The 23,246-nt window shown below is 46.0% G+C and overlaps 1 protein-coding gene across 1 annotated transcript in view; it reads right to left on the bottom strand.

Moving 5' to 3' along the window:
- Positions 1–8,033: 8,033 nt before the first annotated feature.
- PEBP4 (phosphatidylethanolamine binding protein 4) overlaps positions 8,034–23,246 on the bottom strand; it is a 1,711,365-nt gene continuing 1,696,152 nt past the window's right edge. The window contains exon 8 of the mRNA XM_069620182.1: positions 8,034–9,051. Within this exon, the coding sequence (XP_069476283.1) occupies positions 8,966–9,051 (86 nt within the window). The 3' untranslated portion in view covers positions 8,034–8,965. The remainder of the gene's footprint in view (positions 9,052–23,246) is intronic.

Raw genomic sequence — 23,246 nt, 5'->3', positions numbered from 1 at the left:
TAAGACAGTTGAGACTGTGGTGCACTTCTTACTCGTATCCCTGCGTTATCGCAGGTGGAGGCGGTAGGAGATCAAATCCCTCTTTAGGTAGAAAACAACATTTAAACATGGCAGGAGACTGTGGAGTACTGTGTATACACCAAAGATAGGATAGTAACATAAGTATGTCTTGCTGTCTCACTGCAGCTTGGCACCAAAGAAGGACCTTTGCACTTAGCATTGGGTAGTATCCCGGCGGTACTACCGCTAGGATACCGCCCAACTCATGATGAGGCCCATAGATAGGGGGGGTGAAAAAGGGATGTGGAGATTGTGTTATGAAATCTGTAATTGTATTGCTTGTGTTTTAGTATGGTTGCACTTTATTTTATGAATTGTGGTCCGCCATTATATTTTTAGTGTACATTGCTATGATACTTTTGTTTTGTGTTACAGTGTAATGAGTTTTGCTACACAAAGCAATGACGAGAGAAAGTCATAGCAAGCAAGAGAAAAGGTGAGACAGAGCAAGGCAAAAGGGGACATAAGTATAGGGAAAAATATATAGATTATGCTATACGGGGGCTAGGCAGAAGGTGACTGGTTGATTCAGAGACTGTACCTGAGACAGTTGGACTAGGATGAAGGAGGAGTACTATGAAAAAAGAGAAGAACTGTGATGAGGAGAGCTGTGACGAAGCAGAAGGACTGTGAGGAAAGGAACGGTCCGATGAAGGACTGTGATGAAGGAGGAGTTTGACAAAGCAGAACTGTGGTGAAGGACTGTGATAATGATGAAGCACTGTGACAACTGGAAGGGACTGTTGAAGGACTATGATGAAGTGGAAGGACAATGAGGATGGACAGTGATGAAGATGAAAGACTATTAGGAAGGAGTGTCGTGAAGGAGCAGGACTGATGAAGGCCAAGATATGACAACGTAGAAGGAGTGTGACGAAGGTCTGTCATGAAAGAAAGACTTTGATGAAGGAAAAGGACTGTGACAAAGGAGGACTTTGAGGAAGTTGAAGGATTGTGACAGAAAAAGGGCAGAGAAGGAAGAAGTATGTAGCAAAGGAAAAGTAGTGTAATGAAGGAAAAGGGGTATGACAAAGTAGAAGGGCTTTGACAAAGGAGGACTGTGATGAAGGGAAAGGACTAATGAAGCACTGCGAGAAAGGAGGAGGACTATGAAAAAGTACTGATGAAGGAGAAGGACTAACAATGAAGGATTGTAACAAAATAAGTACTGTGACAAAGAAAATGGAGTGAAGGAGAAAGACTATGACTGTACCAAAGGAAACTACTGAAGGACTGCAACAAGGAGAAAGACTGTGAGAAAGGAGGAATGTTATGAAGGAGATGGTTTGTGACAAATAAATATTTGACTAAAGAATTATGTGAGGAAAGAGAAGGACTGTGATGAAGAAGGAATTCAATGAAAGTAAAGGACTGTGACGAAGGACTAATGCGGGCAACGTATTGTGTTGAAAGACTGAAGAAGGACTGTGATGAAGAAGGACTGTGAGGAAGGGGAAGGTCTAATAAGCGACAAGGACTGTGAGAAAGGAGAAGTAACATGACAAAGGAGAAGGACTGCGATGAAGGAGAAGGACTGTGCCAAAGGAGAAGGACTATGATGAAGGACTGTGACAAATGAGGACTGAAGGATTTTTGAAAGGGGAGGACTTTAACAAAGGAGAAGGTCTATGATGGAGAAGAAACGTGATGAAGTAGAAGGACTGCGACAAAGGAAGAGGACTTGGATGAAGAAGCAGGACTGTGATGAAGGAGCAGGACTGTGTTGAGGGAGAACAACTGTGATGTAGAAGAAGGACTGTGATGAAGAATAAGGATGGAGATGAAAGAAAAAGACTAATATGACAAAGGAGAAGGACTGTGATGAAGGAGAAGAACTGTGACAAAGGACGACTGTGGAAAACGAGAAGGACTGTGACAAAAGCAAAGGGCAGTGATGAAGAGGAAGGACTTTAGTGAAGGAGATCTGTGTTCAATGTGAAAGGCTGTTTGTTATGTTAAGGATATTTGATAAGCGCATGCACACTGGAAGCATCTTGCCACTGAAAACTGAACAGAACGCCAATAAGAGAGAATAGAAGGGAGCTAGAAGAGATGGGTCTTAAGAAGACGACAGAACAGAAGATGGTCTTTAACAGTCCTTAGCAGAAGCGAGAGAGAATTCCAAAGTTTGGCTGCTGTAACTGAAATGGAGTGGCCACCGCTCCTGGCCAGGTGAAAACGAGGGACAGAGATCAAACAAGTACCTTACGAGCAAAGAGGTTGCGCAGGTAGGTAGACAGGAATCTTATCTTGCAGTAATTCCGCACCAAGACCATTAAAGGGCTGATGAACGATGCAGAGGCACTTGAATGATGTATGTTTGGAAACGGTTAACCAGTGAAGGGAACAAAGCGTAGGGGAGATGTGTGAACCACCATCACTGGAGTCAGCAGAGGCCAAGTTCAAGGGGCCAGAAGAAGGAGGTGCAGAGCGAAGAGGAAGAAGGAGAATGAGAGTCACATGCCGGGTTCCAACCACAAGTACTTCGTTCTTGTCCCCATTCAATTGAGCCAGTTGCTGCCCATCCATCCTCCGAACGCCACTAAACAACCCCTACGGTGAGATACAGTGTCCGCCGAAGATGAATTAAGATGGACAATCGTTTGCATGTCATCAGCGTAGGAATAGCAGCGGAAGCCAAAGGAGCGGATGAGCAGCACCAGGGGCTGGATGTAAACGTTGAATAGGGTGGTTGACAAGGCCGAGCCCTGGGGGACCCTGCAAGAAAGACTCTGAGAAGGAGAATAGAATAGAAAGAGGAGAGTGAAAGGACCTGGCCCCTGTCAGCCAGGAAGGAGGTAAACCTGGGCCGGAGAGCGTGGCAGAGGATAGCAGGCTGAGAGGAGGGAGTGGTTGACTGCGATCAATGCTGCAGAAAGATCTAAAAGAATCAGAGCACTGACACCCCCCTGATCAACCAGCCAATTAAGGTCATCCACCACCGACCCCAGGCTGCTCTCCGTGCCCCAGCCTGGATGGACCCCAGACTGAAAGTGGTCAGAAAAGTCAAGACTCTCCAGAAAAAAGCTTAGAAGAGGGGAAACTAGAGATTCCAGAAGTTTCATGAGGAATGGGAGGAGAGAGGTAGGATGAAAGTCTGCAGAGATAGTAGGATCTAGAAAATGTTTTTTTATGAGAGGAATCACAAGTGCCTGCATAAGGGCTGCAGGGATAGCGCTTGTAGTGTTGCACAGATTAACGGCTTGAGCCACCAGAGAAGCAATGGATGGCATGATTTCTTTCAAAATGAATAAACAGATGGAATCTAGAAGGGAAGCAGATTTAAGACAGTCAGTAGCCAAGATAATTTGATCTTGTCTGATGGTGGGAAAAATGGACCACAGCCTCGAGGGGACCGGTTTGGGAAGACTGTCCACAGACGAGGGCACAGTGGGGTTTCCAAGCAAAATGTTGTTCCTAATGATTTCGATTTTGTTAATGAAGAAGTCGGCGAGAGGGTTGCACATTTCCTGGGAGGTAGTAATCCCTGCCAGGGGTGCCAACTTCTTCGAAAGAGACCTCACTAAGGAAAAGAGTTCCTTACGTTCATTAAGAGCTAGGGTAACCTTAACAGCGTAGAATGTACATGTTGCCTCTTTGATGGCAAGATGGTATTGTTTAGAGGCAGTATGGAAATTCCGTTTGCTATCAATGGTATAGGTGACCCACCACTTACGTTCTGCTGGCCTTTGCTTAAGCCGAAGAGATCTCAAATGGTTATTAAACCAGAAATTGGGGGCAGAGGGCGAGCTCTAGGGGATTTGAGAGGGGCCAAATGGTCAGTCACTGAGGCAAAAGCTAGAGAAAGAGGAACAAGTTCAAGAGGACTGGCCAGTCTGAATTTGTCATGAAAGTAGGCAGAAATCTCTTTGGGACAAAGAGCCAGTGACGTCTGTGAACAGGCTTGACTTTAGAGGCTGAACGGCCACCAGGAATGTGCATTAGGAAGGAGACAACCAGGTGATCGGACCAGGTAACGGGAAAAGGAGCGAAAGTTGAAGTTAATGATATTTCCGAAAATACTAAATCCAGGGTGTTGCACAAGGAGTGGGTGGGTTCCGAAATGTGCTGCACACAGCCGAAATCCTTCATGGCCTCAAAAATCAGGAGGACAGGCGGTGTAAAAGGGGCATCTGAGATTAAAATCACCAACAATTGAGTGCACTTGCACGTTCTAAATACTTACAAGGAATAGTAGGTTTGTCCTATCTTCCTCCTCCCCCCACTGCTCTTACATATTTTGTTTTTAATGTATTTTAATGTTTTCCCCAATCCTGCTTCCTCCCTTGCCCTGTGGGTGCTTTGAAACAGTATTTTCGCCTAACAAGCAAACAATAAAATAAATAGTTGGGTGAGACTGTTGTAGAGGCTAGCTATTAGCTCAAGAAAGAGCTTGCAGAAGGGAGAATCGGATCCGGGAGGCCGATAAACCAACAGGATGTAGATTACTATAGAGGCCTATATAGTAAAACGTAGTAGCAAAGCCTCACACTTAATTTTAGGAGAGAGTGGAAGCGACACAACAGTAAGGGGAGATTTACAAATCAGAGCGATCCCACCCCTAGAGCGGGGGAAAATTCAATGAAGACGGATGGCATCATAGTTCTCAGGGACAGCTTGGACTAAAGTGGGCCCTGAAGGGTCTCTGAGCCATGTCTCTGTAATATAGAGAAAGTCAGGACTGGTTTTCAGGAGAAGATCACGGCAAAACGCAGAATGCGCAACTAGAGAGCGTTCATTTAATAACAAGCACTTATAGGCGTCACCCCTAAGCCGAGCATTAGCGGGCAATGGAGGGGGAGTGATGGTGAACAAAGGGAGAAAAATGTTGGTAGGGTGAGCAAGGGAAAATATTTTCTCTCTCAAGATCAGGTTACGACTATAATGGGCAGGAAGAAAGTCAGCCCACGGCACGGTCTGTGCACTGACGAGCACAGACAGGCTTAACTTTGGCGCAACAAGATTGTGCCCGATGCGCTCATCCGCTGCGCTGCCATGGCATAGAGTGTTATTGAAGGTACATAGTATAACCACAGCCAATCCTGTGTGTATGACAGTGAGAAATGACTGACCGCAGTCAGTGGAGTGAGTGCGGTGAGAAAGTAAAAATTAAGCGTACACTGGGCGCGGGACTCTGAGCGCTTCCGAGGAGGCCAGGCACCCTCCGTAGGAGTACAAGGAACAGAAAATGGCAGAATGAAGAATGTTATTAAATAAAAACAAGAAGTTAGAATTTGTGCATGCTGGTAGTGTGGTGCCCAGTCACTCGCAACGGCTTGGGTGGAAGCCCGTTGCCATATCCACGGGGAGGAGCCATACCCGACCAAAGGCCTTTGAAGAAGAAGGAATGTAACAAAGGAGAATAATATGACAAATGAGTATGTATATGACAAAGAACTGTGAAAATTAGAAGACCTGTGAAGAAGAAGGAATGTGATGAAGGACTGATGAAGGGCAAGGAATATGACAAAGGAGAAGAACTATGATGAAGGACTGCGATGAAAGAGAAGGACTGTAATGAAGGAGAATGGTTATGAAGAAAGAGGAAGACTATGTAAATAATACATACTATGGGAAAAGGGGAAAACTATGATGGAGAAGAACTGTGATGAAAAAGGACTGTGCAAAGGAGGACCATGATGAAGGTGGACTATGATCAAGGAGAAGGACCGTGACAAAGGAAAAGGACTTTGATAAAACTAAAGGACTGTAACAATAGAAGGATTGTAATGAAGCAGAAGGTCTGTAATGGAGAGGATTCTATTGAACCAGATGACTGTGGTGAAGGAGAAGGACAGTGAGGAAGGAGGACTATGATGAAGGAGAAGGACTATGATGAATGAGAAGGTATATGATGAAGACGAAAGACTATGACAAAGGAGGACAGTGACGAAAGAAAAGGACTGTGACAAAAGAGAAAGACTGATAAAGGAGGACTTTGAAAAACGAGAAGTACTGTAGTGAAGAAGCACTTTGATAAAAGTATTACAAAGGATAAGCAAGGTGACAAAGGAAAAGAACTATGATGGATTGGGATGAAGTAGAAGGACTGCAATGTAGGACTGTGACAAAGGATCAAGACTCTGAGAAAGGAGAAGAACTATGATTAAGGAGAAGGGCTGTGATGATGGAGAAGGCCTGTGTCAAAAGTTGAAGACTATAATGAAAGAGAAGGACTGTGATTATTGTCTGATGAAGTGGAGGGGCTATGAAAAAGGACTGATGAAGGATGAATATGGACTGGGAAGGAGAAGGACTGTTGAAGGACAAGGACTGGGACAAAGGAGGACTGTAATGAAGGACGTATAAAGGAGAAGGACTGGGACAAAGGAGGACTGTAATGAAGAACAAGGAATGTGATGAAGTAGAATGACTGTAACAAAGAACGACTATGATGAATGACTGTGATGAAAGAGAAGGTTGGGCTGTGACAAAGGACGGTGAAGTAGAAGGACGATGATGAAGGGGATGGACTGTGAGGAAGGACTGTAACTAAGGAGAGTGATGAAGAAGGACTATGACCAAGGAGGCCTCTGATGAAGGATTGTGCAGAAGGAAGACTGTCACATAGGACTATGATGCAGACGGACTTCTCAACACTCTTAATCTTCTCTATAGCACTGTTTTGGCCAAAAGGTGGTGCTTATGTGTGTCAGAACCAAAAACGTCAAGAGATGATGCATACACTAAGCTTGAATGCAGGCACAAGAGGACAAGGAAACACAACCAAATTACAATATGCCCTTACACAAATTCAACAGACCACATACACAGGAATCCTTTGACTTTGCCAACTTTCAGCTAAAACTATAAATGCCCTGCAATCGTTCTCTGCATTTCCGGATTGCTGTTGGCAGCATCAGCAGCACCCCTTTCCTCCAGTGCTGACAGCATGCAACAAATATTTTTTCAATTTTGGGGGCTAACCCCTACCTTTCGCCTCTTGTCGGGCCAGCCTTTTTCAGGCTGCAGAATAACAGCTGAAGCACCTGCTGCAAGTCCTGCAGCTTGAAGCCCGACTGTGTTGACATTTAAATGTTAAAGTCCTGAAGAAGAAGGGGAGGTGGGGGTGGAGTGTCCGCATCAGACCCATGTGCTTGTTGTGGATGTGAAGCATTACCTGGAGGGGAATGCTTGTAATGTCCGTCCACTCAGCTATACACATGCATGATTCAGGTCTTAGTTCATGGCAGTGAATAAAGGACTGCAGAAAGTAGCACTTTAATGATGATTTTTTTAACTAAAGGCGTTTTGAACTGTGAATATTATTTAAATTGTAATAGTATTTGTATTTATTTTATAGTGCTGATATATTACCATGAATATTGTGAGTAATACAAGCACTTTAACAAATACTCTGTTTTGTGATCAATAATCATATATATATATATATATATATATAATGGATGGGGGTCATTACAAGTTGGGCGGTAAGGGATACCGGGCACCGGTAAAGAGATCGCTTCTGGTAATCCCTTACTGTCCAATTCCCGAGGTCCCTTAGCAGGAACCGCAAGGGACGTGTGGTTGGACTATGGGGGCTCAAATGGGAATGGTTGGTTCAATGGGGACTTACCGGTCCCTCCAGGGTCGGAATGCACCGGTAAGTCCCCATTTAACCAGACCGGTGCCAGACCCGGTATTGGAGGCAGCTGTGGCGCAAATAGCACCATGGCTACCTCCAATCTCGGAATGAGGCCTAATGTGTGCCTATTAACATCTATTTGTTGGTGATAAACTGCAGCGAAGCTCCAGGCCGCAATAGGTAAACACTTAAAGTAATAAATAAATGGTATACTAAATTGGTATACTCTGAGATCCGCATTTTTGAGATTCCAACTCCAGCTATTTCTGTGTATACGTTTCTAGGAGTGTGTCTTTGTGAGAACTGTATGGCGGTATATATGCTGGGTGTAAAGGACATGCGATGAAAATGGATCACTCATTAGAACAGAAAATAGCAAAGGCGAACATATTGCAGGCTATTTTTATTCCAGACCCCAAAAGCAGCAAGCGCGGTACACCCTGTGTGCAGATGGAATCGGGATGAAATTCTTCCCAAAAGCCATTAACAACTAACTACATGCAATCATCAGGTGACAGGGTTCCGCAAAGGGAGACAGCAGGAGAAGGGTTCCAGCCTGCAGGCCAAGGCCAGAATTCCACAGAAAGCATTTCAAAGTGGGCCTGAAACTGTTACTTCCTAATGAATATTCCTGGAACTTGACTCCCAGAGGAACAAGTGATAGAGCTGGGCAGGAAGCAGAGGAGGGGTGTAAACGAGTTGGTGGAGTGAGAAATATCTTTCAACAAATACAAATATTATATGACTCCTGGAGAACTCAGTGTGCACTCCAGAGAAGCGCAGGGTAGCAGTGCTTCAGCTTCCGAGTGCTCATCTCACACATCCAATAATGATGGCTAGCATTCAGTCAAACTCGGCAAGAATTGCACGCTCTTCGATTAATACATGGGGTACAGGCATTGCAAGTTCAAACTGCACTCGAAGTATGCATGACTAACATCCCATGTTGCATGTTTATACCATTACTTTAAGTCACTGTGGGCAAAGAAGGACTACACACCTCATGGTGCAAATGGGGTCTAGGTGTACTACGAGTCAAAAGTTGTCCATGGGAATATACCAGTATCACAAGTGCCAAACTACAAGTTCCAGGATGCAGCGATAAGGCGAGTACACCATCTGTTAATCAGCAGCAGGCTCTACTTGGGCGAGATGCAGTTAGTGCTCTTGCTTTGTGGGTGCATTTGCTTTCCAGGTGAAGAGATCTTCTGGGGATGGACAGATAAGAAGAAGAATCAGCAGCCACAGCATATATATTTATGGGGAGGAGTCTGGACATGCATGATGCAGATGGAGGCGTCCAGGGATGCTCTGCACCGACTACACATTCTCAGTCTGGAACTGGGCTGTAGCCTCTGGAGTACCCAGGTTGCAGTTGTCTATAAACTTATCCATGTTCCAAGACGCTGAAACCAAAGAAAAGAGAAGACCATTACTACTATCCAATAGGATGTACTAGGTATGCTGGAAAACACAGTCTTATTGTGCACGCACAATGTCCATTCTTCTTTTAGAAAAACCGAGTGCCCCCCAGGCCCCTCCTCGTGGCACCAGTAGCTTTTTTAAAATGTTCAGTCTTGGAAGGCTCCAAAAATTCAAGTGGGTGGTGCACGAGCACCCCACTTGTGGGGCCGCAGCCATCTTCAACACACAAAATGGCGGTCGGAACTGCACCGCGGGGTAACGCCCCTGGTAGGCGTCAGGACAATATTGTAGACTCTGATCCTGGCGTCGGAATACGCACCCCCTACCCAGTGGCATCCTCGTCGCCAGTATTATATTGTTCAATATGCCCTAGGGATCCCCGTGATCAGGCCCTGCCTCCTGTACCTGAATGCATACGAGGACACAGGGCTGGTTGTTACGGGTTCCTGGGACCTGGCGCGCTCTGCGCCGCTCCGGTCCGCCCATTTATATTAGGCGCATGCGCGACGGTGAACCTTGCCGTCACGCTCACGTGACTCTGTTAGAGTGACCAACTTCTGTAAGTGCTGTACCTTTCAACCCGTTCATAAATCAAATGAGCTGGTCACACAGTCCTATCTTTTTTCACTCATAGGTCGTCTAGAGTTAACACGATATATTAATTATATCTGGTGCTATGTGTCTTTTTAGCTTAAATGGGCAAGTTAAATTATCTTGGATTGCAGTGGCCTGGATTTTTTTTAAAACTAAATTTATTTCATGCAATTGAGATGGTATCAAGGCCTTTAAACATGTCTTAATTTTGACTGATAAGTAGTGCTAAAAATGAACATGTATTGCCGGAACCCCACAGTGGTGGGGTTGGAGGCGGGCCTATGCGTGGACTTGAGCATTGTCTCTTCTGGCCGGATTTCTTCACTCTCTGTGTGCCTCCTGCAACAGCGAGGGAAGGTAAAGGCGAGCCGCAAAGGAGCCGGCAGGGGCTTAGACACAACACTCATTAGGCCTAGCAGGAAGTCCTCATTAAGCTCTGCTGGGCCCCGCTCCCACTCAGGCAATTAAGTCTTGGGTAAAGAGTCAGAGCGAGTCAGGCATTGAGCTGTGCTCCGGCAAAGCAACTTCTCGGGTGCCTTCCTGTTCCCGCACTGCTTACAAGGACCACACAATTAGGAAAACATTGGCGGAGCAGCTTTTGGTGGCAGGGGGTCATGTGACTCCTAAAGGGGCACTGGCATTGTAAACGATTCAAGAATAGTGGTGGCTGGTGAATATTTCCAGTCAAGGTGCATTAGCATTAATATCTGATCTGAATTAGCTTGAGCGACCACGCGTGGCGAGCGAGCACTAAGTCATACAGAGGCATTTAGGGATGGTGGAGGGGGTGGGAGTGGACTTCATCCTCCTGACCATTCTTCTTAAGTAAATGGGTGACATGGTGCTTTTTACAGCACACTATTTGAGAACAGTGGGTTAAAAAGCCATACAAATTGCATAACACATCAAACAGATCAAATAGAAGCCAGGACACCAATACTATAGAGGAGCATTTTACAACATTTATCATGATGTCTGTGCCCATGTCATATTCCATTATTGCCACTTTATATCACACTCATACAATTACAATATATGGCAGCATTGTCACTGTATATTGCTTTCATGGTGCTGCTCCCTTATCACACGCCAGCATTTCCATTGTAAAGCACTATGATGATATTGCACATACAATATGACAGCACTGACACTATAAATCACTTTCATGATGTTGCACCCACAATATTTGCTACCATTATCACTGTACATCATGTGATGTTGCTCAAACAATATATGTCAACATTGCCAATGTATATTCTTCATTTGTTCGTTTATTTTGGAATAAGATTCTATGAAACATATATAATAACAATTCTTATAAAAATAGTATCTACTTTGGGTAATAATGAACCCTGATAGCGACTTTTGATGGAGGCTAGACTTTGATATGTTGTGCTGGGTTTCAGTAGGAAGAATTGCTCTGTCTTCAGAGGGGTAAGAGGAGCTAAAGGGCACATTTACATTTACATTAGATGGTTTCCAATAAGAGCACATAAATGTGCTATCTCTATGGATATTGTGCCTTGTCTACTTACAATGGGAATAGGGTGTGGGGGAATGAAAAAGATAAAGGCACAATCCTCATGCCTGACAATGAGCAAGCAATTCTCTAATTTAAATTCAGTACATAAGCAGCAGTTCTAGGAGAAACAAATGTAAACACAATACAGTCCCCCTTAAGTGACTTTACGGCCTTACCCACCCAACGTACTCTCCTTGCCATGAACAATTCTTGCACGTTAATATTTGGCCCAACTATACAGGCATTGGTCAAACGGGATGCCTATTTTATCAGCGAGATCGTGGATTCTATTTCACCCAATGAAAGTGGATTGACCCCAATAATTACACCCACTATGGGAGCTGCCCCTGGAGGCAGATTGAAAACATCCTGAACTTGGGTGACACTGGTTGCATTTGTGTCTTCATTCTGCATAGATTTAATGTGGGTGATCTTAGTGCTTTCAATGCCTCTCCCAGCTATTACACTTAAAGGTAGTTTCTCCTTCTTGTTATCCATAGTTTTAGGTATAGATGCGTTATCACACTCTATATGCGATTCGGGATTGGAGCAAGCAATAAGACCATGGGGGTCATTGCGAGCCGGGCGCAAAGGGATACCGGGCACCGGTAATGACACCAGTGCCGGTAATCCCTTTGCGCCCTATTCCGAGGTCCCTTTGCGGATCCTTCCCTTAACGCCTGGTTTTAGCAGGCATTAAGGACGGGACCCGCAAAGGGATATCGGGTCAATAACGGTACTGCAATTTGCGATACCATTATTGCCGCCTTCCCCCTTCTCAATGAGCCCTATGGGGCCTCAAATGGGAATGGGGAATGGCATTTCAAATGGGAATTTACCAGTCCCGAAAAGGGCGTAATGGACCGGTAAGTCCCCATACCGCCACGTCGGTGGCGGTAACGGTATTGGTGCTAGTCGTGGCGGTAATAGCGCCATGACTAGCACCAACCTCGGAATGAAGGCCCATGTGTTTGGTGCTCCTCGTCCATCAATTTACAAACTATTTTTCCAACTACTGAAACTTCCTTTTTAACCCCCCTCAGTATATTATTCATAACAAATAAAGGGTTAAAACAGATTTTTTTTTAAATTGGATAGGCAATCCACATTGAACACATTTTCTCCTTCAATTCAATAGCTGTAGTTTGAGAATGGTCCATAAAATAGTGGTCAGATGTGCCCATGAGGCTGCCGTCGTGCTGTGTCGCAATGTGGCTGATTGTAGAGGCTTTGGTGGGTTGAGGACTGGGAGAACCTGTTTGAGAGGCTGCCAATGATAGATGAATATGCGTAGCTATAGGGATTGACAGGCCTGTGAGTTGGCCGCTTGTCCATCCCATCATTACTGTTCCTTCCAGGCTGTCCAAATGATGTAAGTAGGGACTGCGGCTCACCGTCTGAGGCGGGGTCACATAGTACTGGTATAGTGCTAGTCGAGGGATACAGATCATTTTCATTGGATTCTACAGCGTTTTCGTCCAGCAAGATTCCCTTTTCCGGTTTCCCCGATATTCTCTGGAGGTAGCTGTCCAGAAGAGATTTTGGGTTAGGTTTGGCTATGCTGGGCATGAGAGAGACCTTTCTCCGTTTTTTTTTCCCGATGCCCCCTCATGTGAACCATTCGCCTTGCATTTTCCCATTGCAGATTGGAGTGTGCCAGAAATGTAAGGGTGGGCCATGGTTCCAAGGCCATTGCCCGAAGTCACCATCCAAAGCACGCAAATGCACATTGTTCAGATAGACGGGTTACTTAGGACTGTGTCTGTAAAAGTATAATACTGTAGGTGGCACAAAGGTTACAACCCAAAGTCACCACCTCAAACATTGCTAACAAACGCATCTGCTGTAGGATGGTGCGAGAGAAAACTACATTTTTAATTCAAGTATTGAAGTCAAAAGTACAGAAATTCACAGCTCTCCTGTCGCAGTCCAATCACACAATGTTGTATTGGATATTGGATGTCAACCGTGTTTGTTAATTATATGTCACTGTGGAAAGGAGACTTCTAGAAACCAATTCTTTGCCAGTGTCCGTGCAAAAATGACAAAAGGTGCGATTGAACAAAAGTGCCTTGTGCTGATGTGCAGAATAAAAATAAATAAATAAAATGTGTTAACAGCTTCATGTAAACACTACCTTGCAGACTATCACGCGGCTTGGTATAAAAACTTCCAAGAACAAAGCCAAATAAACGAACTAACCCTAAAAAAACGAAATTGTTAAAAGACTAAAAAATAAACGGCTTAAACTTGCTTAAAAAGATTCGAGCAAAATAACAAAAGCATCCTCGAGGAGGAATGTTTTACTCCTTCGGAAGTTTTTAGTTCATCACTCCAAACCTAGGTTTTTGCAATTCTTGCCATGTCGATGTGGGTCACAGAAAGTAAAGACAATTCCTACCACGGGGCTAAACTGTCTTTAAGAAACGCAGTAGCAAGAGGTATGGCGTTCCACACTCACCACTAGGGGAGGGCAGTGGCCATAGAGATGAAAGACAAACGTCCCACATCCCACGGCTACTCTCCTCTCGCTTGGCCCCAAATCTGGGGGTATGCAAAAAGCACTATGCCCCAGCTCTTGCCCATCTATTGGGAAAGCCTTCCAAAACACTTCCTAATGCAGCTGCAAAACAGTTACACCATAGGGAGTCCCTTCGGGTGCCTGCGGTTAATAGCAGGAAACACCCTGCACCGCTACTGTCATGCCACTCACCCTTGTGGGTGCCGAGTTAGAGGTTCTATCCCTCTTGGCACCTTTTCCGGTTGCCACAGCATTATGTCCCGAGCTTTTGGGGTGTTCATGCTTCTTCTTCTGCTTCTTGTTAGGATGACTTCAGAAACCCGAAGCTGGCGATTTCATCTATTGAGATGATGTTCACCAAAATAAGCACAAATCAGCCATCCACCTCCACTAGATCTCATCCCACTTCCCCGTCTTCCGCACAAACTGAAGCAGGAACCTACACTGTTCATCGCCCACCCCTGTTTTCCAACTGAACAGATCAGATAACTCCTGTACAACCACCACAATGCCACTCATCCTGACTCTGAGCGATTCCAGCTGCACATCAAACTTCGCACAGCCCAACATATAATGAGGCACAGTCTCTGGGCATCCGCAAGCCTCACACGCCGCCGATGCAACTCTACCCATCAAACACTTCCATCCCGCCAACCCCGCATGGTCCACCCTAAGGCGATTCAAAATAGTTTCCTCCCTTTGTGTCAACTCCACCCCCCTCGAACACCCAAACCCGCACTTCCCTGCACACTGCATACAACTGCCGTCCCTTTGAACTCATATCCCACTGATCCTACCACATAGCCTTAATTTTTCCACGCACCATCACCTGTACCTTAGCCACACTCAATGGGACTTTCACATCCACCTCCCCCCGCAATGTGACCCCATACGAGGCCCAATCCACCAACTCATTACCCAAGACCCCACAATGACTGGGGACCCAAGCCAACTCCACCACGTTACCCCCTGCAACACACTCCTCTAATTACTGTCTAATGAGCACAACTAAATCCCTCCTATCACAATTCCCCTCCTTGATAGCCAACAATGCACTCATCAAACCCACAAACACCACCACCCTAGCCAACTGTTTCCCCATAATCCGAAGGACTGCCATATTAACAGCCATCAACTCCGCCGTGCAGACGGATACATCATCCAACAACCTAGCCACCCAAAACTCCTCATCCGCCTGAAAATAGCAAGCCATACCAACCATGTTCCTCTCCGGATCCCTGGAATCATCCGTATATACTTGAGCGCAAACTTTCCCCTCCACATACTGCACCGCCAATCTCTTAATCACCCCTCTATCACCACCCTTCTTGATCACCACCATGGCCAAATCCAAACAGACAATTGGATCATGCTGCATCCAAATCGGCCCTACAACCCTATCTACATATTCCACCATACACAACCCCTCCACCCCCAATCATTTCACCAGCATGTCCGCATGGAATCCAAAAGTCCCCCCTTTCCTCTCCCAACTCCGACTCTTATAAGCATGCATCCAATTAACCTTCAGGCACTTCTTCACAGAATGCCAAACACTGAGGGACTTACAACCCAGCCAATACCTAGAACTCAGATCCTCCCTTCTCAAATCCAATGGCAACATCCCTGCCAACACTTGCACAGCCTCTGTGGGGGATGATCGAACAGTTCCAGTCATAATTCTCATTGCCCTTGCCTGGACACCATCCAACACATTAAGCTGAGTCCTACTATAACTGCACTGCAGCTGAACTTCGAACTCCAGCACACTCCTGACCAACCCCACATACAACATCCTCATACTCCTCTGCCCTCCACCCCACTCCTGACCTGACACCGCCTTCAACAAATTAAGGCGCTGTTTACACTTTGCCAACGTCTTTTCCACTTGCAACTTCCATGACATGCGCTCATCCAAGAGCACACCAAGATACCGGAATTCCTACACCGGGACAAACACATCCCTGCTATACTTGAGATCCAAACTGACACCACTACGTCGCCTGTTAAACAAAATACACACCGTTTTAGAGGAGGACACCTTAAAACCCCAATCCAGACTTCACCTTTCCATTACCTCCAAAACCTCCTGCAACCTTCCTTGAATCACTCCTCCCACCTTACCCCTAACCCAAATCACTCCATCATCTGCATAGAATCCCACCTTACAACCACACTCCCAAACTCTCTCTATAAGTCCATCCACCGCTACAAGAAACAAAATAGAGCTGATAAAACTACCCTGGGGTGTCCCAGGGTGTTTGTGCTTTGCTTCAGCCTGCGCATGTGCAGTCTCTTGCTCTCTCCTCTTTGCGCATGCGCAGAACCCACGACGACAAGCGCTTGTGTTCTAAGCCTCATTTTCGCAATGGGGCCTATTTCCGGCTACAGCAGATGCTGCCTGTTGCATCTCAATGCGGTTCCTGTTGGATCGTGTAGTGCTCCATCTGTTCTCAATTTTCTGCTGCCTTGAGCCCTGCTTGCCTTTTGCCCTCCTTGGATCCTTGTCTGTTCTTTCCCTCGGCCCACTACTCTTGCCTTGTTCTGTTGGGTCTGGGAAGGGGTTACCCTTTGTTGTTCCTTGCTCTTTGGGTTGAGCTTTTTGCTTTCTTACCCTTCCTGTCCTTTGGGTCCTAGGCTGTTGATTGGTCTCCCTGGGTTCTCATTCAGTCATTTCTTCTTACACCTTGGTTCCATTTTTGTCTACTATACTGTTGCCTCAGCCAGTTCTCCAGCCTCTGCCTCTGCAACCACCTAGACTTGCCCGTCTGGAACCCATGGTTTGGACATCCGGGAAGCTCTACAACATCAGTGGCCTTCCCTATCAGTGCCTGCACTGTCCTGGCATCACGCAAATTGGGGAAGTGCCGCCTCATGGCATTGGGAGCTGATCCAGTACCTACCTGTTTATCAGAGAGGTGCTGGGTTGGTAAACCACGCTGCTTAGCCTTCGGCAGCCTAGAATCCTGACAGTCTGGCTGCAAGAACTTTGCATACCGTGAAGAAGACAGGTACAACCCATTCTTGTGATGTCATTCTTGACAGATTGAGATGCCGTTCATCCAGTCCGGCAACGGAGGAATTGCAGGACCTCAGAAATGAAGTACAGGCTCTTCACTTGGAACTAAAAACCATATGACAGGAAAACACCAACCTACGACAGATGGTGGTTCAAGGACCCAGCACTGCATCGTCGGGGGAAAAGGCCATGGCACATACCGCACCCTTGAAATTTGATGAGGATCCTAGGCGTCTGTCAGAATTTTGTAATCACTGCAAGATACATTTTCTCTTTTGCCCCACTCATTTTAACCAGGATAAAGCCAAGATTGGTTACATTTTGGGTAATTTGACCGGCAGTGCGTTGGCTCAGGCTGCTCCAGTCGTATCTTCCAACAACCCCATGGTGGAGTACTTTTCTGCCTTAAAAAAGTGTTTCTGGATGTGTTCAAGTCTCCCAAATTAGCCCCCATAGCCCAGACTCAGTTATTGGAGATTAAGCAAGGAAACAGCAACACCATTGCTTATATAAGTCGTTTTCGCCAACTGGCCACAAGTAACCCAGAAGACCTTATTCCGACGTGGGTAAAGGGATGAATTTAAAGGGATGGTCTAGTAAAAAATTTTATTTAAAAAATAGATAGGCCACATAAAAAAAAATACTAGCATCCTCCGTTTTAAAACTTCCTATGTAAAATTTTGAGCTATTCAAGCTCAAAATTCGAAAAAGCAAGCACAGGGGCGCAGCCACTTTGTGAAATGGAGGCCCTCCTGTGCTGGCTTTTTCTTTTGCGGCACTAATGAAGGAAAAGCCAGCCAGCTGTAGTAAACAAAGTCTACCGCTGGGTGGCTTTCCCTTCATTAGTGCCGGGACTCGGAGGACGCGGACCGGAGACCAGAGCAGGAAAGCTGCAGCTGAATCTTACATTAATTAATTTTACAAAAAATAAGCACTAGCTGCGTTTTTTTTTCTAAGTTTTCCGGGCTGGAGGAGCCCGGAAAACTTAGAAATAAAACCGCAGCTTTAAAAACGTTGTATTTATGTTTGCGGTCGCTTTTGAAGCGACCGCAAACATAAATACAACGTTATTGTGTTGGAAAACGCTGCAGTTTTTCTTTCCAAGTTTCTCAGGCTCCTCCGGCTCGGAGGAGCCTGAGAACCGCGTTGTGTCTGCCTGAATCAGCTGCAGGTAGAAACACTACGCGGCATGTAAACATAACCGCGTGTGTTTCTGCCTGCTGTGGCTTTCACTTTGGGTCTCCGGTGCCCCTGGGAGCACCGGAGACCCAAAGTGATAGCCACAGCAGGCAGAAACACACGCGGTTGTTTTTAAGCTGCGCTTTTATTTCTAAGTTTTCCGGGCTCCTCCAGCCCGGAAAACTTAGAAAAAAAAACGCAGCTAGTGCTTATTTTTTGTAAAAAAAATAAATAGCACTTACCGAGATTCAGCTGCAGCTTTCCTGCTCTGGTCTCCGGTCCACGTCCTCCGAGTCCCGGCACTAATGAAGGGAAAGCCACCCAGCGGTAGCCTTTGTTTACTACAGCTGGCTGGCTTTTCCTTCATTAGTGCCGCAAAAGCAAAAGCCAGCACAGGAGGGCCTCCATTTCACAAAATGGCTGCGCCCCTGTGCTTGCTTTTTCGAATTTTGAGCTTGAATAGCTCAAAATTTTACATAGGAAGTTTTATAAACGGAGGATGCTAGTATTTTTTTTTTATGTGGCCTATCTATTTTTTAAATAAAATGTTTTACTAGACCGTCCCTTTAAGGACGAGCTGTTACACACATCCCACAACCAGACACTTTACAGGCTTTGTTGGATCAAGTCCTTCATACAGATCACAGACTACAGGAACGAAGAGGCGAGAGACGAAGAACTGACCGTCAACCATCCAGGCCTCCGGCCAATCCCGTAACCCTTTCAGGCCCTTCAGAAGGAAATTCTGAACCAATGCAATTCAGAGGACCTTCATCGGAGACTGAAAGCAGAAGGAGGCTTTCTCTTCACTTATGATTATACTGTGGAACATTGGGACATTACATCGGAACATGTCCTTCTCGTCCCCCGTGTGTGTCAGAAAACAAGTAGGCCTGTCATTTGAGCGGAAGGCAATGACAGGCCCAGTTTCTTCTCCAGTTCTTCCCAAATCTTTGGATATTTTGCTACCTATACAACCTTTGCAATTGTTGGTTTTACAGGTACGAATAGCCTGTTCCAGTAACACTTTGGAAACTCTGGCCTTACTCGATTGTGGAACTTCAGGGAACTATATGGATGAAGGATTCACAAGAAAGATGGGCATACCACTGATGCGTAAAGAGACTGCAGCGGTGGTAGAAGTCATAGATGGATCCCTGCTGTCTTCCGATCCGGTTAGTGAACACACTGCTAGTCTGCAATTCTGGGTAAATTAACATTGCAAGACATTAGACCTCATTATAACTCAGGCGGTCTGGAAATAACGGTGGCAGTAAACCCGCCGCCACCGTTGTTTCCGGACTGCCTGATCCCGACTCCTGCAGGCGGGAGGTGATGTTCACGTCAGGTCTGACCTGGCGGGTTTAACACCGCCTGCCTGCAGGCGGACGAGGAAACACCAGCAGCATTACGAGATGCTGCCGGTGTTTCCATGATCCCCATTCCGATCGAGTCCGATAGGACTCGATGGGAATGGGGATTAACACCATTCCGCCTCCGTGATTCCCGGAAAACCGGGGTTGTAATGCGAGTAATTCGTGGTAATTCGAGTCTGGCGGTAACCAGGCGGTTTTACCGCCGCGGTTACCGCCGGACTCGTAATGAGGCCCATTCTCTTTTGAAGTTATAAAATCACCTACTTACCCTCTAATTTGGGGTTTGTCATGGTTCACGTTCCATAATACACACATAAATTGGAAATCTCTGACTCTGGTCTATGCTTCAACACGCTGTACCCAAGAATGCAGTGCCTCAACGGCCTCTCTGGATTCCAACACGTCGGTTTCTTCATCTTGTGAACCTTTGGCATCCAAAATCTGTTCTGTACACACGTTCCAGATACTCTGCCTTTGCCTGTGTATTTTCCGATCCCGTTGACATACCTTTACCTCCGCACAGACCATTTCATTGTGCCAAGATATATTCTCTTACTTCGTCAGAAAAAGAGCCATTGCAAACATATATTGAGGAATGCCTGAAGAAGGGTTACCTCGTGCCATCCAAATCTCCTGCTAGTTTCCCTTTATTTTTTGTAAAGAAGAAAGAAGGAAGCCTACGCCCTTGTATAGATTACTGGCAACTGAATGATATCACTTGTAAGAATCGTTATCCTTTAGCCTTGATCCGCAACATCATTGAGTCCCTACACAAGGCCCAGATATACTCGAAGCTAGATCTTAGGTGTGCCTACCACCTGGTACGAATAAAAGAAGGGGATGAACGGAAGATGGTTTTTAAAACTCCATCGGGTCACTATGAATATTGTGTGATGCCGTTTGGCCTTTGCAATGCCCCAGCCGTGTTCCAACGCTTCATAGATTCAATATTTTCTGATCCCATTAAAATCTCTGTTTGGGTATATTTGGACGGCACCCTCGTGTTTTCAATATTCAAGGAAGAACATGTGCTACATGTGACAGAGGTCTTGCAAAGACTTGCAGACAACCATCTATTTGCCAAACCTGGCAAACGACTTTTTCATCAATAATTTATGGAATTTTTGGGGTACACTGTCAGCAGGGTAGGTATACGGATGGATCCAGCAAAGGTTGAGGTGATACAAGAGTGGAGAGAGCTGCAGACCGTGAAAGCACTTCAGCGGTTCCTTGGGTTCGCCAACTTTTACTAGCGCTTTATTCCCCATTTCTCTCAGACAACAGTTGTCCTGTCTCATTTTACCGCAGTAAAACTCCTTCCCTTTGGGATGACAAAGCTATGACTGTGTTTAACCAGCTAAAGGAAGCCTTCACGTCAGCTCTGGTACTCCAGCACCCCAATGGGGGCATGCCTTTTATCGTCGAGGCTGATGCCTCTGATTTTGCCATCAGAGCTGTGTTATTGCAATACAATCCTGATATCCATTGAGATGGAGCGTTTGGCTATAAAGGTGGCAATAGAGGAATGGAAGCACCACCTCTTGGGATGGAGATTTCCGCTGGAGGTGCATACTGACCATAAGAACCTCCAATATCTATGATCCATTCAGTGTCGAACAACACGGCAGGCCCATTAGGCCTTCTTCTTTTCTCATTATGACTTTACCATCACATACATTCCTAGTAAACACAATCTGAAAGCCAATGCTTTATCCCGTTCCTTGGACCCAGACGCTAATACTAAAAGGAACCAATGATCCTATTATCACTTCCAAGCATTTCCTACTGGCGATACAACTCATCCTGCGTACCTTTATACAGGATACTTCTAATGATCCGGCTAGGCAGGAACAATTGCTTATTCCAGGCATTCAAGAATGTGCAAGACTATTATTTTTTATTATCAGTTATATGTTCCTTCTGCATCCCTACGGGAAGCCATCCTGCATGGTCTCCATGACGGGAAGCCATCATGCACAGTTTCCACGATTCTAACATTGGTGGTCATCGAGAAATAAAAGCTACCCTCGAGTTGGTATCCCATCAGTTCTGGGAGCCCGAATGGTCAGCCGAAGTCAGGACCTATGTGCGATCATGTCCCGTTTGTGCTCAGACTAAGATGTCCAAAAGACGAACCACAGGACCTTTACAACCTACTGAAACACCTCCTTATCCATGGCATAAAATAGCCAATGACTTCATTACAGATTTACCACCATCCAAAAGAAAAACATGCATTATGGTTGTATAGATTGTTTCACCAAGATGGCGTATGTCATCCTGTTTCCAAGGGTACCTACCTCTTTGCAAATGGCACATAGTTTTATGCATGAGATCTACAGGCTCTATGGACTACCTGAAAAAATATTGTCGGACCGTGGATCTCAATTCACTTCAGCCTTTTGGAGTCAGTTATGCAAGCATTTGGGGGTTCAACGTGCCTTGAGCTCTGGGTATCACCATCAAACCAACAGGCAGACTGAACGGACCAATTAGACCCTAGAACAATACCTACGGTGCTATGCCAACGCTTTGCAAAACAACTGGCCTGAACAAATGGACGCTGCTGAGGTGGTGTATAATAATGCTATTCATACCTCAATCAGATTAAGCCTCTATTTCTGCTCGATCGGACAGCATCCCAGGATACTGCCATTCCGTCCTGTGCCACCCAGTGCAGTTCCGTCTGCTGATCATGTGGTTGCTGAAATCCAGAAGCAACACAAACTTGTTGCTGGGGCCCTGGCAGAGGCATGCGTTAGTATGAAAATCCAAGCGGGTAAGAAACGCTCTCCCAAACCTTTATTTCAAGTGGGGATTTGGTTTGGTTATCCTCCTAGAAACTGCCTGCGCGCAACTTGCCTACCAGATTGGCTCCCCGATTCTTTGGGCCTTTTAAGATCACTGACACATTTTTTGGGTTGTCTTTCATTTGCAATTGCCCCAAACTTGGTGGATACACCCTGTGTTTCATGTTTCCCCACTGACGCCCTTTGTCTCTAATTCCTATGGTTGTTCCCATTTTCGGCCCACTCCTATCCTGAGGCAGGGAGCACCAGAATTCGAGGGTCAGGAGATCTGTGATTCGTGGGTTTGATATGGGGTGGTCCAATATCTTGTGGATTGGAAATGTTATCCATCCTGCGATCACACTTGGGAACCAGCAAGTTACATGCACGCCCCTTGTTTGATTCATGAGTTCCAGTCTCAGTTTCTTCAGAAACCGGGTGCTCAGGGCCTTCCTGGGAGGGGTTATGGTGTCATGCCACTCACCTGTGGGGGGGGCGCCAGGTTCGCCGAGCCTTAGTTGCTCGTTTTTGGAGGCTCTATCCCTCTTGGCGCCTTTGTCGGTTGACACAGCAGTATGTAACAGGCTTTCAAGTGTTACTGCTTCGCTTGGGTCCACGCATGCACGGTCTTGTGCTCTCTCCGCTTTGCACATGCGCAGACCCCATGACGACGAGCGCATGCGTTCCAGGCCTCGTTTTCGGAGTATGGGCTATTTTCGGCTACAGCAGACGTTGCCTGTTGCGTCTCAACGCGGTTCCTGTTGGATTATGTAGCGCTCCATCTGTTCTAATTTTTCTGCTGCCTTGAGCCCTGCTCGCCTTTTGCCCTCCTTAGCTCCTTGTCTCTTCTTTTCCTCAACCATCTTCTCTTGCCTTGTTCGGTTCGGTCTGGGAAGAGGTTGCCCTTTGGTGTACCTTACTTCTTGGTTTGAGGTTTTTCGTTCCTTACCCTTCCTGCCCCTTGGGTCCTAGGCTGTTAGTTGGTCTCCCTGGGTTCTCATTCAGTAATTTCTTCTTACCCCTTGGTTCTATTCTGGTCTACCATACTGTTGCCTCTGCCGGTGATTCAGCCTCTACAGCTATCTGGACTTGCCCTTCCGGCACCCGTGGTTTGGACATCCGGGAACCTCTACAACAGCAGTGGCCTTCCCTATCATTGCTTGCACTGTCCTGCTG

This window comes from Ambystoma mexicanum, chromosome 10 (genome assembly GCF_040938575.1).
Source record: "Ambystoma mexicanum isolate Mex_15411 chromosome 10, UKY_AmexF1_1, whole genome shotgun sequence".
NCBI lineage: Eukaryota > Metazoa > Chordata > Amphibia > Caudata > Ambystomatidae > Ambystoma > Ambystoma mexicanum.
This window is presented reverse-complemented; position numbering and strand designations above follow the sequence as displayed.